The 17,480-nt window shown below is 48.2% G+C and overlaps 1 protein-coding gene across 1 annotated transcript; it reads right to left on the bottom strand.

The window, feature by feature from the left end:
- Positions 1 to 3,612: 3,612 nt before the first annotated feature.
- LOC123430079 (proline-rich receptor-like protein kinase PERK4) lies at positions 3,613 to 5,282 on the bottom strand. Its single transcript, XM_045113993.1, has 5 exons — positions 4,821 to 5,282; positions 4,642 to 4,728; positions 4,464 to 4,534; positions 4,156 to 4,380; positions 3,613 to 4,065 (listed from the first exon to the last, which is right to left on the bottom strand). The coding sequence occupies exons 1-5, from the start codon at positions 5,221 to 5,223 to the stop codon at positions 3,619 to 3,621; spliced, it is 1,233 nt and encodes a 410-aa protein (XP_044969928.1). The 5' UTR covers positions 5,224 to 5,282; the 3' UTR covers positions 3,613 to 3,618.
- Positions 5,283 to 17,480: the final 12,198 nt, after the last annotated feature.

Here is a 17,480-nt window from a genome sequence, read left to right as displayed (position 1 = left end):
GAGGGTGACAGTAGATTTCTTATATAAAAAGACTGCATGCAACATATGTATGTCAGATCGTAATTACTGCATTGCGGATACCACTGACACCCATTTTTTCTGCAAAAATAAACACGAGTGAACAATGGACACCCAGGTTTTATATATCAAAATTTCAGAATTTTTAAAATTTCCTAATTATTAATGCTATTTTTGTATAACGGTATGTGATCAACGACAAATCTACTCAGGGGCTTTAACAAGCTCAAGCCCCCCTCCAACCCTACATTCTTTTACTATTAGTTTCAAGGCTTAGTCAATCCACTTGTCAGCCCGGCCCAACACATATTTACATGACCCAGACAGCCCACCCCCCCCCCCTCTATTATTTCTAGATTCGTCACTATGTGTGACACTCGGGGTGCTCCAGTGCATTTCCCCTCCTCGGTGTCAATATTTAGATGATAAATATTCTTTTTGCTATAAATCATTGTTTTTCTCACTTTGGTTTAGAAGAATAGAATGATAAAAATATATAAGAAGATATTGTGGTTTATAAGATTATGTATTTGTTGATGCCAAACACATTAAATTTTTAAGTTGCTATAAAGCATTGTATTGTATGTCCTCTGTAAACTAAAGTAGTGATCTCAAAGATCTTACACTAGTTTATAGACGGAGTACGTACTAAGCACAAAGCAACAAGATAAATTCTTTACACAACAAGAATGTGAGACCACCTATTCATTAGTTGCATGAATAAAATTGAAATAAATCAAACGGCTGACAATAGTGCTTCTTCCTCCTTCAACTTCTTACTCCTCTTGTTCATTTCTTCTTGTGACCCGCCCCTTCATTTTGTCGTGCCGCCACTAGCAGTTGGTGGCGGCGCCATGCATATCTCGCTACCCGACCATGTTTCCATGTCACTTCAGAGCCCCGTCCAACAACAACATCGGCGGTCGCACCCAACATTGCACTCGCGTGTCATCAATATGTTTTGTGGATTTCTTATACTTTCATGTAGCTACATCTTCTGTTCATGTCGTCTAATTTACATCAAGATTTATGTTACCTTGCTATAGAAATTTTTATTTTTTCGTTTCTGCCAAGTAAGAGAACATTTGACATAGAAACTTACGATACACAAATGCCATTATGCTTATTAAATGATTTTTGTGATAAAACATAATTTTTGTCAAATTTTAAAACTTAAATGAATGGCATCATGGTTCGGCGCTGCGTGCTCCCTAAATCAATCGACTGACTCCGAAACCAATCCAACGGGAAAATGAGATTTACTAGCCACGCGGATGGGAATGGTGAAGGGCGAATCCGTAATCCGGTCAAAGCATGAGGTTCCGTGTGGTGTCGTGGAGGAGAGGTCCACTGCCGCGTTCAAGTGGAGCGCGCCATGTCCACGAATATGGCCAAGGAAAACGTAACGCGGCACGTCCTGCATCGAGCAAACTGACACGCCCATGGACTGCCGTCGCCGTCATTAATTTGACCAGCGAAGCGGTCGCATGAAGTGCTGTTCCTCAAGATTTCCATTTTCTTTGTACGTACCTTTTTTTCTCTCCGCCAGCTCATGTCACTGCAAAACAGTAAGGCATCTTTAACTAGATCCTCAAACAGTGCGGACCATGTGAATTAGACGTGCGATCCCCGTTTAGTTGCAATTTTTTCCTCAAGATTTTTTCCTACAACCGTTGGTGATTTTGTTACAATTTGTTCACTAAAAAAAGCTGGATCCACGTTTAGTTGCAACCCGAGTTCGTCGGATGTTTTACTACAACCGGTGTTGATTTTTGTTACAACCGGTATTAATTTTTGTCAGAACAATTCATTAAAAAAGCTGCATGCACGTTTGTCAGAGTTGCAACCCAAGTTTACCGGATTGTTTTGCTACAATCCATATTTTGGTTTGCTACCATGCATCATCAACATTGTCTTTTTGCTACGACCACGTTTGTTTTGCTACAATCATATATTTGCTGCACCCGTGCCCGAAATTTGCTACATCGCTGCTTATTTTTGCTATCATCGAGGATTTTTGCTGCATGGACAGACTTCACGGTCAAACCAGATTCAATCTAGCGGATCGGACGGCTCGTGTGCGGTTTCGGCCGACGCGTCGACGCAAATCAACGCCCATTAGATGAATTTTATCATTCAAGCCTGTATCAGTTCATTGATCTGTCTGCACGTACTCCATTCCGTAAATTAGAATCAAACTTGGATTTTATACGATCGGACAACCGTCACATAGGACTCTTTCACCCCCGACACATTTAAATCCCTTTTCAGTTCCATTTTCTTTCACTTATTTTTTCCCGATATGCCACTTCGCAAGCAAGGAGTGCCACACACGAGCGGAGCCAAAACTAAGCAAGGGGAATTCTGTCATTCCGCCGTTGCTTCATCTTGCGATGCATCTGTGCCCTCCTCCTCGGACGATGACGCTGTACCTCTCACTATCACTGAGGCATGGACGGACGTCCGCATCACTCACCCATGCGCTCACTCACCTTGTATTACGTCACCGTCTACCCAGGATCCGTCCACACAGTCATGTACCTTCTGTCCCCCTGTTGACGACATCCATGACAGACACCACGCTGGGAAGTGTTCGGTCAAATGTCATTGAGCTTATTTCCAAACTTTATATTGTTCTTTTAGAATAAGAAGGATGGAGGGGTATTCAATCATGAAGGGTGAGTTGTTGCGCGATGCGTGATTGGCCGTATCTACGGATTTCGTAGGCAGGAATGGAAGGGGGTTCTTTTGGCAGCGTGTGCATGGTTCATTTCATGCGTGAAAGCACATTGCACCCGACATGCACATCATCTATGAACATGATGTAAAGTTGTTAGCGTTTCGATGGTACACCGTTCCAAACTCCGTCATAAAGTATTGTGGCGCGTTGTTCGCCTAGAGTTGCGCACGACAACCATTAAGATCGTAAATTTCGCTTCTTCTTGCTGTATAAGTTGATTAATTCATTCATTATGGTTACATGCAAAAAAAGAAAAAACAATACTAACAAGAAAACGGGGGACTACTACGCTCCTTAAATTCAGCTTCACTTCAGAGAACACAAGGCAAACGAAATAGCTCCACGACAAAACCGCTCCGTAAGAAAACTAGAATCTACTAGGATACAACTTCATGTTTTTTATGAAGCTCTTTAGGAGATGCTCTAAGAAAATGCAGAAGGTGAAGTTGAAAGAAAATTATCCACTAGTGCCATCAGTAAGTAGATTCTTCTTCGTTTATTCCCAGCCATCCAATCAGATATATTCTTTTCATTAAATTTCTCATTCTTAAAGCTGGAGCTAGATAAAAACTAAGCATTCTCTTTAAAAAAGTTATAACTTAACTGTTTCAAAATAGATTTGATGAAAGAAACTGAATTTTATGAATTAGAGCAGTCCCAAACAGGCTAAACGAATCTAGACTCTCCAATCGCTACTAACAAAAGACCCATATCAATTTGGTGTACAGTAAACATACTCTAAAAAAGGGAAAACATTATTTTTAGAACCTAAAGAGAAGATGGTGTGTGCTCTGCTGAATCATCCAGAATGCACATATATGAGCATAGACAACACTAGAATGCCTAATCGCCATGAGCCGTCATACTTGCCGGTAACCTCGATGCCGCTGGTTTGTGACCGGCACATGCTCCGCCGAGGAGGAGACGTTGGTATCGAGACTGCTGGACGGGGAGGGGTGGTCGTCGAACCCGGGGCTGGGCAGCGCCACCTTCCTGATCCGCTCCGTCTGGACCGTGTAGGTCGACGACGACCCGGACCGTCCATAGTCTGACACCGGCATGGAGCCGACGGAGCTGAGCGTGCCATCCCGCGGCCCGTCGTTGAGCGTCTCCAGCGAGACTTCCCCCTGCAGTGCCTTAACGACCTGGCTCATCTTGGGGCGTCTCCTGGCGGCGTGGCGAATGCAGGCGGCGGCGCAGGCGACGACGCGCGCAGCTTCCGTCTTGTTGTAGTCGCCGTCCAACCGCTCGTCGACGAGCTTGTTATAGTCGCCGTCCGCCAAGGCGCGCGAGAGGGCCGGTCGAGCCTGCAGGATGCAACGCAACAAGTTTGTCTTGAGCAAATAAATGTTAGACGACCAGGAGCAGGCAGGCGGTGAAGTCCGGGGGGTACGTACCCAGTCCACGAGGCAGTCCTCCGCACCGTAGGACGCGCGGTCCGCCGGCCGCCGGCCGGTGAGCAACTCGAGCAGCATGACGCCGTACGAGAAGACGTCTGACTTCTCCGTTAGCTTGCCGCTGGAGGCGTACTCGGGAGCCAGGTAGCCGAACGTGCCCATGACGCGCGTCGAGACGTGCGTGTCGTTGCTGTGGCTCAGCTTGGCCAGCCCGAAATCTGCAACCTGAATGATTCAATTTCAAACACGATTAAGGTGCTTCTGTTCTGTCATCTTGGTTGCACGATTGATCTATCAAATTTAACTACCATCGGCTCGAAGTTGTTGTCAAGCAGGATGTTGGCCGATTTGATGTCCCGATGAATGATCCGCGGGTTACCTTGAGATGGATCTTCACGCGTAAATATCTAAACCATGGCATCAAGGAACCTAGCTAGCTAGCTAATCCTGAAATTAAGTTAAGTTGAGCGAGGAGTCTAGTCTTACAGTCCTCGTGCAGGTACGCCAGCCCCTTGGCCGACCCGACGGCGATGCGGAGTCTCGCTGTCCATTCCATTGCCGGCAAGCCTTTCCCTGCACTGACATGGGCATCATTATCAAGATCGATGTGCATGCATGCATTGACATATCATATGTGAAGTTGTAGTACCATGCACGGCACGTACCGTGGAGGTGGTGCTCGAGCGTGTGGTTGGGCACGAAGTCGTAGATGAGCAGCCGTCGGGCGCCGGCGATGCAATAGCCGAGGAGGGATACGAGGTGGCGGTGGTGGACGCGGCTGATCATGTCCACCTCTGCCTGGAACTCACGCTCGCCCTGCCCGCTTCCGTCCTTGAGCTGCTTCACGGCCACCTCCTTCCCGCCGGGGAGCACGCCCTTGTGCACGTACCCGAACCCTCCCTGCCCCACCAGGTTCGCCTCCGAGAAGCCGCCTGTCGCCGCCACCAGCTCCTCATAGCCAAACGCGCTCTTCTCGATGCCCGCCGGCACGGGCGGAGGCGGGGGCATCACAGGCGGCCGGCGGGCCGAGAAGGCCGTCGAGTCCATTTCCGGCGATGAAGGCGCCATCTGGTTCGGCCACTGCTGACGCGGGGGCGGAGGCTTCGGCCCGCTGCTATAATAATAACTCGCCGTGCTGTCCCCTGCTTGCGTGACAATGGCAATGCCAATAATTAATGACGCCGTTGCCTTTGAGATCGGACATGGTCACGATCGAGAAACCTCAGCAATTAACAATGGCGTCACACGCACCTTTGAATCCGGAGGTTTCTGCGTAGAACCGCATGGCGTCGTGGTCAGGTTGTTGTTTCGCCTTCTTCTTCCTCCCGCAGCAGCAGCAACAACAACAACAACATATGAGGAGGAGCGCTACCACACCGACGGCCGCGACGACGACCTCCTTTGACGTCAATCCGTTGAGGCCATGCGAGCTGGACGTGGACAGGCGCCTGGAGGCGCGAGTCCACGGCGGGGAGACACGGGACGTCAGGGCCAGCGACGGATCCGGTAGAGAAGTCGACGAGAAATAGAACGCCAAGGCATGCATCGGACATACGATCGATCGGGAGATTGTATATATATCTTTCTTCACCTACTGCCTTCAAAACAATCATTTTGAAAGGGATCGAAAGATTAAAGAGAACCCGGAGGAAAAAGAGGGAATGATTGAATGAACGCAAACGACGCAATTACCAATTCGACCATGCACAACCTGTTAGGTCATCTTCTTGTTCGCATATATGCAAGACAAGAAGATGAAGCTGTCCGCGGTCGGCACAGACGTCGACATTGTCGTCGCAGCAGCATTAGGCCGATCGATCATTGCTGGAGGCTTGGCCTCTAGCCGATTGAGGCCAAAGCAACTCTTCCATGGCAGGGAAAGGAGGGCCATGTCATTTGGCGATTACTATATTTGCATGATTCATGTCCGAGGACGTGGAACCTGTTAGATGTGTATCCTCATTGTATAAAGGGTTTCTTATTTTTTATCACATGTTTATGTATTAACCCTTACCCTCTGTGTCTCAGTTGCTCATTCCTAACATGGTATCAGATGCTTAGGTCTTCCTCCCGCACGCTGCAGCTTCGTGCTCGCTCCCTCCACCGTCGCCGTCGCTACTAGCTGGTCCGGCTGCTCCACTCCCCCTCGTCCGACCGGAGCGGCCTCTTTGCTTGGCCGTGCCCCTGGTTGCCGCTGCCCCGCCTGCCTGCATCGGGTCCAGCCCTGGTTGCTGTTGCCCCGCCTGCCTGCGTCGGGTCCAGCCCTGGTTGCCGCTGCCCCGCCTGCCCGCGTCGGGTCCAGCCATCTCGTGCCTGGCCCCGCCCAGATCCGCCGCCGCTGGCTGCAGCTCGCCCTCGCGCGACTGCTGCTCTCCGCGGCTGCCGCCGCCTCCTCCTTGTCCGGCCCTTGCACGACTGTTCTCCGCGGGCCGCGGCTGCAGCCGTCCTCTCCTCGTCAGGCCGCCGCTCCCTCCTTGTCCGACCGCCACCGGCCACTCCCAGTTGGGCTGCTCCTCTTCCATCCGCTGCTGCTGCCTGCCCCGACTGGCCGCAGTCGCCGCTGCCATTGAGCTCGAGCCCAATCCAGATTTGGGTTGACCAAAAAAAACTAGAGAGCTCATCATGTCTTCTTCGAGCTATGTTGTTGTTCCTCGGTGCTCGGTGATCTTTGACGACACCAACTATGCGGAGTTTGTGTGCTTCATGTGTATCCACATGCGCGATCTTCTGCTGTGGGGGGTTCTCTCTAGTGAACTCCCCTGTCCGCCATGCGATGTTGCTCCCGTGGCTCCTATCCCGCCGGTGCCGCCTGGTCTGGCTGCCAATGCTTCTCAGGCTGATCGGGATGCAGCCAATGCTCTTGATGATGCTGGTGTCGATGCTTATGATGAACATGTATCTGCTTATTCCGATGCTCTTTCTATCTACCGGGATGATGTGTCTGCTTACACTCAGTGGTGCAACGATGATGCTCGGGATGCTGCTGTTCTCATTGCGAGTGTCCTCCCTTAGTTTGTCTTGGAGTTCATGGGTCTCGGCACCGTTGCAGCAATGTGGTCTTATCTCTGTCAGCACTATCAGCCCTCTGGTAATGCTCTATATCTCTCTGTGGTGCGTCAGGAGCATGCTCTTCGGCAAGGTGACTCTTCTGTGGATGAGTTCTACACACAGAGTTCCGCCATCTGGCGCCAGCTTGACTCTCTTCGGACAACTGTGTGTGGAGCTTGCCCTTGTTGCCAGACTATCTGGTATGACTTGGAGTTTCAGCGTGTCCATGAGTTCTTAGCTCGCCTCCGCTCCGAGTTTGAGCCTTGGCGTGCTCACTTGCTTGCTCGAGGTCGTGTTTCTATCACAGAGGTTCTTGCTAAGCTTCGTGCTGAGGAGACTTGCCTTCGTTCTGCTCGGTTGCTTGCGGTTCCTTCTTTGTTGGTTGTTCGAGCTCGTGTGTCATCTACTCGTTCCACTTCACCGCCACTCCCGCTGACACCCGCAGTTATACAATCGGTTGCTACTGCTCTCCCTCCTCATGCTGAGAAGGGCATATCGCGCTGTGATGCAGTCTGTGGTTACTTCTCCAGGTCAGGCCACCCCGAGGTTGATTGTCGCTAGAAACAGCGAGACCAGAGGCGTTCTTCCTCCAGTGTGAGTCTGCACCTTCCTCGACTCCGTCACTCACTCACCAGGACATTATTTGGCTCAAGCGCCTCCTGGCTTCTTCTGGCTCTTCATCGACGGGTTCCGCTGCCGCTGTGACAGCTCCCACCCCTTCATCACTATCGGCACCTACAAAGTCAGGTACATCTTCGTGGGTTCTAGATTCTGGAGCTTCTTTTCATATGTCTTCTGATTCTTCCGCATTGTCTTCTCTTCAACCTCTAGATTCGCCCGTTAATGTTCTCAGTACCGATGGCACTCCTCTTCCTGTTGCTAGTCGTGGCACTCTTTCTACTCCGTCTTTTTCTGTTCCTAGTGTTTCTCATGTTCCCCGTCTTACCATGAATCTCTTTTCCGCTGCCCAACTTATTGATTCTGGTTGTCGTGTTATCCTTGATGCCGAATCTTTCTCTATTCAGGAGCTTCACACCCAGGCTCTGGTTGGTGCTGGCCCTTGGCGCCGTGAGTCGGAGGGTCTTTGGGAGGTTGACTGGCTTCATGTTCCTTTCGCTGCCACCCCTTCCGCCAGTTCTCATGCTCTTGCTGCCTCCTCTTCTGCGACCTTCCAACAGTGGCATCATCGACTTGGGCACCTATGTGGTTCCCGCTTGTTGTCGTTGGTGCGTCCGGTGTCTTAGGGTATATATCCGGAGATGTATCCTTACACTGTAATGGTTGTAGGCTTGGCAAACAGACTCAATTACCTTATCCTATTAGTGAGTCAGTATCTCAACGTCCTTTTGACTTAGTTCATTCTGATGTATGGGGACCTCCTCCTTTTGATTCGAAAGGTGTACATCTCTACTATGTTCTCTTTATTGATGATTTCTCTCGCTACACTTGGCTCTATTTTATGAAATCTCGTAGCGAGGTTCTCTCTATATACAAACGATTTGCTGCCATGGTTCACACCCAGTTTTCCATGACTATTCACACCTTTCGTGTTGACTCCGCTGGAGAGTATATCTCCCAGATGTTGCGTGTTTTCTCGTGGACCAAAGTACTCTTCCTCAGTTTCATGTCCCGGTGCCCATGCTTAGAATGGTGTTGCAGAACGCAAGCATCGTCATCTCCTTGAGATGACGCGTGCGCTGATGATCGCTGCTTCTCTTCCACCCACTTTTGGGCTGAGGCCGTTTCCGCATCCACCTATCTCATCAACATTCAGCCATCGACTGCCTTGCAGAGTGGCATAGTTGGGTAACGTAGCATAAATTCAAAATTTTCCTACGCTATATTCAGATCTTCCTATGGAGAGACCAACAATGAGAGAGGGGTGAGTGCATCTTCATACCTTTGAAGATCGCTAAGCGGAAGCGTTGCTAGAACGTGGTTGATGGAGTCGTACTCGCGGCGATTCAGATCGCGATGTGATTCCGATCTAGTGCCGAACCACGGCACCTCCGCGTTCAACACACGTGCAACCCGGTGACGTCTCCCGACCTTGATCCAGCAAGGAGGAGGGAGAGGTTGAGGAAGATCTCCGGCAGCACGACGACGTGGTGTCAATGGAGAGACGAGGTCTCCCGGGAGGGCTTCGCCAAGCACCATGGGAGGAGGAGGAAGTAGAGGAGTAGGGCTGCGTCGAGGGAGAGAAGAAACGGTGTGCAAAACAGACCAAACCCCTCTCTATATATAGGATGAGGGGAGGGGGTGCCACCCCTAGGGTTAGGTGGTGCGGCGGCCAGGGCACGGGGAGGGGGTGGCGCACCCCTAGGTGGGCCTTAGGCCCACCAGCGCCTAGGGTTCCCCCCCTCTCCACCTCCTGCGCCTTGGGCCCCTTTGTGGGAGGCGCACCAGCCCACTTGGGCTGGTTTCCCTCCACCTTTTGGCCCATGCTACCTCTTGGGGCTGGTGGCCCCTCCCGGTGGACCCCCGGGACCATTTCCGGTGGTCCCGGTGGTCCCGGTACGCTACCGGTGACGCCCGAAACATTTCCGGTGTCCAAAACCATCCATCCTATATATCAATCTTTACCTTCGGACCATTCTGGGACTCCTCGTGACGTACGGGATCTCATTCGGGACTCCGAACAACTTTAGGTAACCTCGTATAACAATTCCCTATAACCCTAGTGTCATCGAACCTTAAGTGTGTAGACCCTACGGGTTCGGGAAACAGGCAGACATGACCGAGACACCTCTCCGGCCAATAACCATCAGCGGGGTATGGATACCCATGGTGGCTCCCACTTGCTCCACGATGATCTCATTGGATGAACCACGATGTCAAGGATTCAATCAATCCCGGATACAATTCCCTTTGTCTGTCGGTATAGAACTTGCCCGAGATTCGATCGTCGGTATTACCTATACCTTGTTCAATATCGTTATCGGTAAGTCTCTTTACTCGTTCCGTAGCACGTCATCCTGTGACTAACTTATTAATCACATTGAGCTCATAATGATGTTCTACCGAGTGGGCCCAGAGATACCTCTCCGTCACACGGAGTGACAAATCCCGATCTCGATTCGTGCCAACCCAACAGACACCTTCAGAGGTACCCGTAGTGCACCTTTATAATCACCCAGTTATGTTGTGACGTTTGATACACCCAAAGCACTCCTACGGTATTCGGGAGTTGCACAATCTCACGGTCGAAGGAAAAGACACTTGACATTAGAAAAGCTTCAGCATACGAACAATACGATCTAGTGCTATGCTTAGGATTGGGTCTTGTCCATCACATCATTCTCCCAATGATGTGATCCCGTTATCAATGACATCTAATGCCCATGATCAGGAAACCATGATCATCTATTGATTAACGAGCTAGCCAACTAGAGGCTTGCTAGGGACACATTGTGATCTATTTATTCACACATGTATTACTGTTTCCTGTTAATACAATTATAGCATGAACAATAGACGATTATCATGAACAAGGAAATATGATAATAACCATTTTTTATTGCCTCTAGGGCATATTTCGAACAGTCTCCCACTTGCACTAGAGTCAATAATCTAGTTACATTGTGATGTATCGAGCACCCATAGCATTATGGTGCTGATCATGTTTTGCTCGAGGAAGAGGTTTAGTCAACGGGTCTGCAACATTCAGATCCGTGTGTACTTTACAAATATCTATTACTCCACTCTGGACATGGTCCTGGATGGAGTTGTAGCGGCGTTTGATGTGCTTGGTCTTCTAGTGAAACCTGGGCTCCTTGGCTATGGCAATGGCCCCAGTGTTATCACAGAAGAGTGTCATTGGACCCGACGCGCTTGGAACCACTCCAAGGTCGGTGATGAGCTCCTTCATCCAAATTCCTTCATGAGCCGCTTCTGAAGCAGCTATGTACTCCGCTTCACATGTAGATGCTGCCACGACTTATTGCTTGCTGCAGCACTAGCTCACTGCCCCACCATTCAAAACATACACGTATCCGGTCTGTGACTTAAGAGTCATCCGGATCTGTGTCGAAGCTAGCATCGACGTAACCCTTTACGACGAGCTCTTCGTCACCTCCATAAATGAGAAACATCTCCTTAGTCCTCTTGAGGTACTTAAGGATATTCTTGACCGCTGTCCAGTGTTCCATACCGGGATCACTTTGGTACCTCCCTACCAAACTTATGGCAAGGTTTATATCAGGTCTGGTACACAGCATGGCATACATTAGAGAGCCTACGGCTGAAGCGTTGGGGACATTACTCATCTTCTCTCTATCTGCTGCCGTGGTCGGTGACTGAGTCTTACTCAATCTCATACCTTGCAAAACTGGCAAGAACCCCTTCTTTGAGTTTTCCATATTGAACTTCTTCAATATCTTGTCAAGGTATGTACTTTGCAAAAGACCTATGAGGCGTCTCGATCTATCTCTATAGATCTTGATGCCTAACATGTATGCAGCTTCTCCAAGGTCCTTCATCGAAAAACTCTTGTTCAAATAGGCCTTTATGCTCTCCAACATCTCTATATTATTCCCCATCAATAATATGTCATCCACATACAGTATGAGGAAAGCTACAGAGCTCCCACTCACTTTCTTGTACAGACAGGCTTCTCCATAAACATGTATGAACCCAAAAGCTTTAATCACCTCATTAAAGCGAATGTTCCAACTCCGAGATGCTTGCACCAGCCCATAGATGGAGCACTGGAGCTTGCACACTTTGTTAGCACCCTTAGGATCGACAAAACCTTCTGGTTGCATCATATACAACTCTTCCTTAAGATTCCCGTTAAGGAATACTGTTTTGACGTCCATTTGCCAAATTTTATAATCATGAAAAGCGGCAATTGCTAACATGATTCGGACTGACTTCAGCTTCGTTACAGGAGAGAAAGTCTCTTCGTAGTCAACTCCTTGAATTTGTCGAAAACCCTTTGCGACAAGTCGAGCCTTATAAACGGTCACATTTCCGTTTGCATGAGTCTTCTTCTTGAAGATCCATTTATTTTCTATGGCTCGCCGATCATCGGGCTAGTCCACCAAAGTCCATACTTTGTTCTCATACATGGATCCTATCTTGTATTTCATAGCCTCAAGCCATTTGTTGGAATCCGGGCCCGCCATTGCTTCATCATAGTTTGAAGGTTCACCGTTGTCTAACAACATGATTTCCATCACAGGGTTGCCGTACCACTCTGGTGCGTAGCGTACCCTTGTGGACCTTCACGGTTCAGTAGCAACTTGATCCGAAGCTTCATGATCATCATCATTAACTTCCTCTTCAGTTGGCGTAGGCGCCACAAGAACAATTTCCCGCGCTGCGCTACTCTTTGGTTCGAGATGGGGTGTAATTACCTCATCAAGTTCTACTTTCCTCCCACTTACTTCTTTTGAGATAAACTCTTTCTCTAGAAAGGATCCGTTCTTGGCAATAAAGGTTTTTTCCTTCGGATCTAAGATAGAAGGTATACCCAATAGTTTCCTTAGGGTATCCTATGAATACGCATTTCTCCGCTTTGGGTTCGAGCTTCTGTGGTTGAAGTTTCTTCACATAAGCATCGCAGCCCCAAACTTTATGAAACGACAACTTAGGTTTCTTGCCAAACAATAGTTCATACGGTGTCGTCTCAACGGATTTGGACGGTGCCCTATTTAAAGTGAATGCCGCAGTTTCTAATGCGTATCCCCAAAATGATAGCGGTATGTCGGTAAGAGACATCATAGTTCGTACCATATCTAATAAAGTGCGATTACGATGTTCAGACACTCCATTGCGTTGCGGTGTGCCAGGCGGCGTCAGTTGTGAAACGATTCCACACTTCCTTAGGTGTGTGTGCCAAACTCGTGACTCAAATATTCTCCTCCACGATCAGATCATAGACACATAATTTTTCTGTCACGTTGATTCTCAACCTCACTCTGAAATTCCTTGAACTTTTCAAACGTCTCAGATTTGTGCTTCATCAAGTAGATATACCCATACCTACTCAAATCATCGATGAGAGTGAGAACATAACGGTAGCCACCGCGAGCTTCAACGTTCATTGGACCCCACACATCAGTATGTATTATTTCTAATAAGTTGGTCGCTCTCTCCATTATTCCTGAGAATGGAGTCTTAGTCATCTTGCCCATGAGGCACGGTTCGCATGTGTCAAATGATTCAAAGTCAAGAGACTCTAATAGTCCATCAGCATGGAGCTTCTTCATGCGCTTAACACCAATATGACCAAGGCGGCAATGCCACAAGTATGTGGGACTATCATTATCAACTTTACCTATTTTGGTACTAACACTATGAGTATGTGTAACATCGCGATCGAGATTCATCAAGAATAAACCATTCACCAACGAAGCATGACCATAAAACATATCACTCATATAAATAGAACAACCATTATTCTCTGACTTGAATGAGTAGCCGTCTCGCATTAAGCAAGACCCTGATACAATATTCATGCTCAAAGCTGGTACTAAATAACAATTATTAAGGTTTAAAACTAATCCCGACGGTAGATGTAGAGGTAGCGTGCCGACGGCGATCACATCGACCTTGGAGCCATTCCCGATGCGCATCGTCACCTCGTCCTTGGCCAGTCTCCGCTTATTCCGCAGTTCCTGCTTTGAGTTGCAAATGTGAGCAACAACATCGGTATCAAATACCCAGGAGCTACTACGAGCGCTGGTAAGGTACACATCAATAACATGTATATCATATATACCTTTTGTTGGAATTATGCCCTAGAGGCAATAATAAATATAGTTATTATTATAATTCCTGTATCAAGATAATCGTTTATTATCCATGCTATAATTGTATTGAATGAAGACTCATTTACATGTGTGGATACATAGACAAAACACCGTCCCTAGCATGCCTCTAGTTGGCTAGCCAGTTGATCGATGATAGTCAGTGTCTTCTGATTATGAACAAGGTGTTGTTGCTTGATAACTGGATCACGTCATTAGGAGAATCACGTGATGGACTAGACCCAAACTAATAGACGTAGCATGTTGATCGTGTCATTTTGTTACTACTGTTTTCTGCGTGTCAAGTATTTGTTCCTATGACCATGAGATCATATAACTCACTGACACCGGAGGAATTCTTTGTGTGTATCAAACGTCGCAACGTAGCTGGGTGACTATAAAGGTGCTCTACAGGTATCTCCGAAGGTGTTAGTTGAGTTAGTATGGATCAAGACTGGGATTTGTCACTCCGTGTGACGGAGAGGTATCTCGGGGCCCACTCGGTAATACAACATCACACACAAGCCTTGCAAGCAATGTAACTTAGTGTAAGTTGCGGGATCTTGTATTACGGAACGAGTAAAGAGACTTGCCGGTAAACGAGATTGAAATAGGTATGCGGATACTGACGATCGAATCTCGGGCAAGTAACATACCGAAGGACAAAGGGAATGACATACGGGATTATATGAATCCTTGACACTGAGGTTCAAACGATAAAATCTTCGTAGAATATGTAGGATCCAATATGGGCATCCAGGTCCCGCTATTGGATATTGACCGAGGAGTCTCTCGGGTCATGTCTACATAGTTCTCGAACCCGCAGGGTCTGCACACTTAAGGTTCGACATTGTTTTATGCGTATTTGAGTTATATGGTTGGTTACCGAATGTTGTTCGGAGTCCCGGATGAGATCACGGACGTCACGAGGGTTTCCGGAATGGTTCGGAAACGAAGATTGATATATAGGATGACCTCATTTGATTACCGGAAGGTTTTCGGAGTTACCGGGAATGTACCGGGAATGACGAATGGGTTCCGGGAGTTCACCGGGGGGGGGGGGGGCAACCCACCCCGGGGAAGACACCAGCCCTAAGTGGGCTGGTGGGACAGCCCAAAAGGCTCTATGCGCCAAGGAGAAGAAAATCAAGAGAGAAAGAAAAAAAAAGGGGAGGAGGTGGGAAGGAAGGGGGACTCCCTCCCACCAAACCTAGTCCAACTCGGTTTGGGGGGGGGGGGAGAGTCCTCCCCCTTGGACTCGGCCGACCCCCTTGGGGATCCTTGAGCCCCAAGGCAAGGTCCCCTCCCTCCCACCTATACATACGGAGGTTTTAGGGCTGATTTGAGACGACTTTTCCACGGCTGCCCGACCACATACCTCCACGGTTTTTCCTCTAGATCGCGTTTCTGCGGAGCTCGGGCGGAGCCCTGCTGAGACAAGGTCATCACCAACCTCCGGAGCGCCGTCACGCTGCCGGAGAACTCTTCTACCTCTCTGTCTCTCTTGCTGGATCAAGAAGGCCGAGATCATCGTCGAGCTGTACGTGTGGTGAACGCGGAGGTGCCGTCCGTTCGGTACTAGATCGTGGGACTGATCGCGGGATTGTTCGCGGGGCGGATCGAGGGACGTGAGGACGTTCCACTACATCAACCGCGTTCTCTAACGCTTCTGTTGTACGGTCTACGAGGGTACGTAGATCACTCATCCCCTCTCGTAGATGGACATCACCATGATAGGTCTTCGTGCGCGTAGGAAATTTTTTGTTTCCCATGCGACGTTCCCCAATAGTGGCATCATGAGCTAGGTTCATGCGTAGATGTCTTCTCGAGTAGATCACAAAAGTTTTTGTGAGCGGTGATGTGCGTTTTGCTGCCCTCCTTAGTCTTTTCTTGATTCCGCGGTATTGTTGGATTGAAGCGGCTTGGATCGACATTACTCGTACGCTTACGAGAGACTGGTTTCATCGTTACGAGTAACCCCCTTTGCTCAAAGATGACTGGCAAGTGTCGGTTTCTCCAACTTTAGTTGAATCGGATTTGACCGAGGAGGTCCTTGGATGAGGTTAAATAGCAACTCATATATCTCCGTTGTGGTGTTTGCGTAAGTAAGATGCGATCCTACTAGATACCCTTGGTCACCACGTAAAACATGCAACAACAAAATTAGAGGACGTCTAACTTGTTTTTGCAGGGTATGCTTGTGATGTGATATGGCCAACGATGTGATGTTATATATTGGATGTATGAGATGATCATGTTGTAACAGAAATATCGACTTGCACGTCGATGGTACGGCAACCGGCAGGAGCCATAGGGTTGTCTTTATACTAACGTTTGTGCTTGCAGATGCGTTTACTATTTTGCTAGGATGTAGCTTTAGTAGTAATAGCATGAGTAGCACGACAACCCCGATGGCAACACGTTGATGGATGATCATGGTGTGGAGCCGGTGACAAGAAGATCGTGCCGGTGCTTTGGTGATGGAGATCAAGAAGCACGTGATGATGGCCATATCATGTCACTTATGAATTGCATGTGATGTTAATCCTTTTATGCATCTTATTTTGCTTAGAACGACGGTAGCATTATGAGGTGATCTCTCACTAAAATTTCAAGACGAAATTGTGTTCTCCCCGACTGTGCACCGTTGCTACAGTTCGTCGTTTCGAGACACCACGTGATGATCGGGTGTGATAGACTCAACGTTCACATACAACGGGTGCAAAACAGTTGCGCACGCGGAACACTCGGGTTAAGCTTGACGAGCCTAGCATGTGCAGACATGTCCTCGGAACACATGAGACCGAAAGGTCGATCATGAATCATATAGATGATATGATTAGCATAGGGATGCTTACCACTGAAACTATACTCAACTCACGTGATGATCGGACTTGGGATAGTGTAAGTGGATCATGAACCACTCAAATGACTAGAGAGATGTACTTTTTGAGTGGGAGTTTAGCATATAATTTGATTAAGTTAAACTCTAATTATCTTGAACATAGTCTAAAGTCCACTTTGAATATATTTGTGTTGTAGATCATGGCTCACGCGACAGTCATTCTGAATTTTAATACGTTCCTAGAGAAAGCTAAGTTGAAAGATGATGGAAGCAACTTTGTAGACTGGGCTCGTAATCTTAAGCTAATCTTACAAGCTGGGAAGAAGGATTATGTCCTTAATGCTGCGCTAGGAGATGAACCACCCGCTACGGCTGATCATGATGTTAAGAACACTTGGTTAGCACGTAAGGAGGACTACTCAATAGTTCAATGTGCAATCTTGTATGGCTTAGAACCGGGACTTCAACGTCGCTTTGAGCGTCATGGAGCATTTGAGATGTTCCAGGAGTTGAAGTTTATCTTTCAGAAGAACGCCCGGATCGAGAGGTATGAGACCTCTGATAAATTCTATGCTTGCAAGATGGAGGAAAACTCGTCTGTCAGTGAACATGTGCTCAAAATGTCTGGGTACTCAAACCGTCTAGCTGAGCTGGGGATTGAACTCCTGCAAGAGGCTATC

This window comes from Hordeum vulgare, chromosome 2H (genome assembly GCF_904849725.1).
Source record: "Hordeum vulgare subsp. vulgare chromosome 2H, MorexV3_pseudomolecules_assembly, whole genome shotgun sequence".
Taxonomy (NCBI): Eukaryota; Viridiplantae; Streptophyta; class Magnoliopsida; order Poales; family Poaceae; genus Hordeum; species Hordeum vulgare.
Note: the sequence above shows the minus strand (reverse complement) of the source record. Positions and strands in the feature narration are given on the sequence as shown.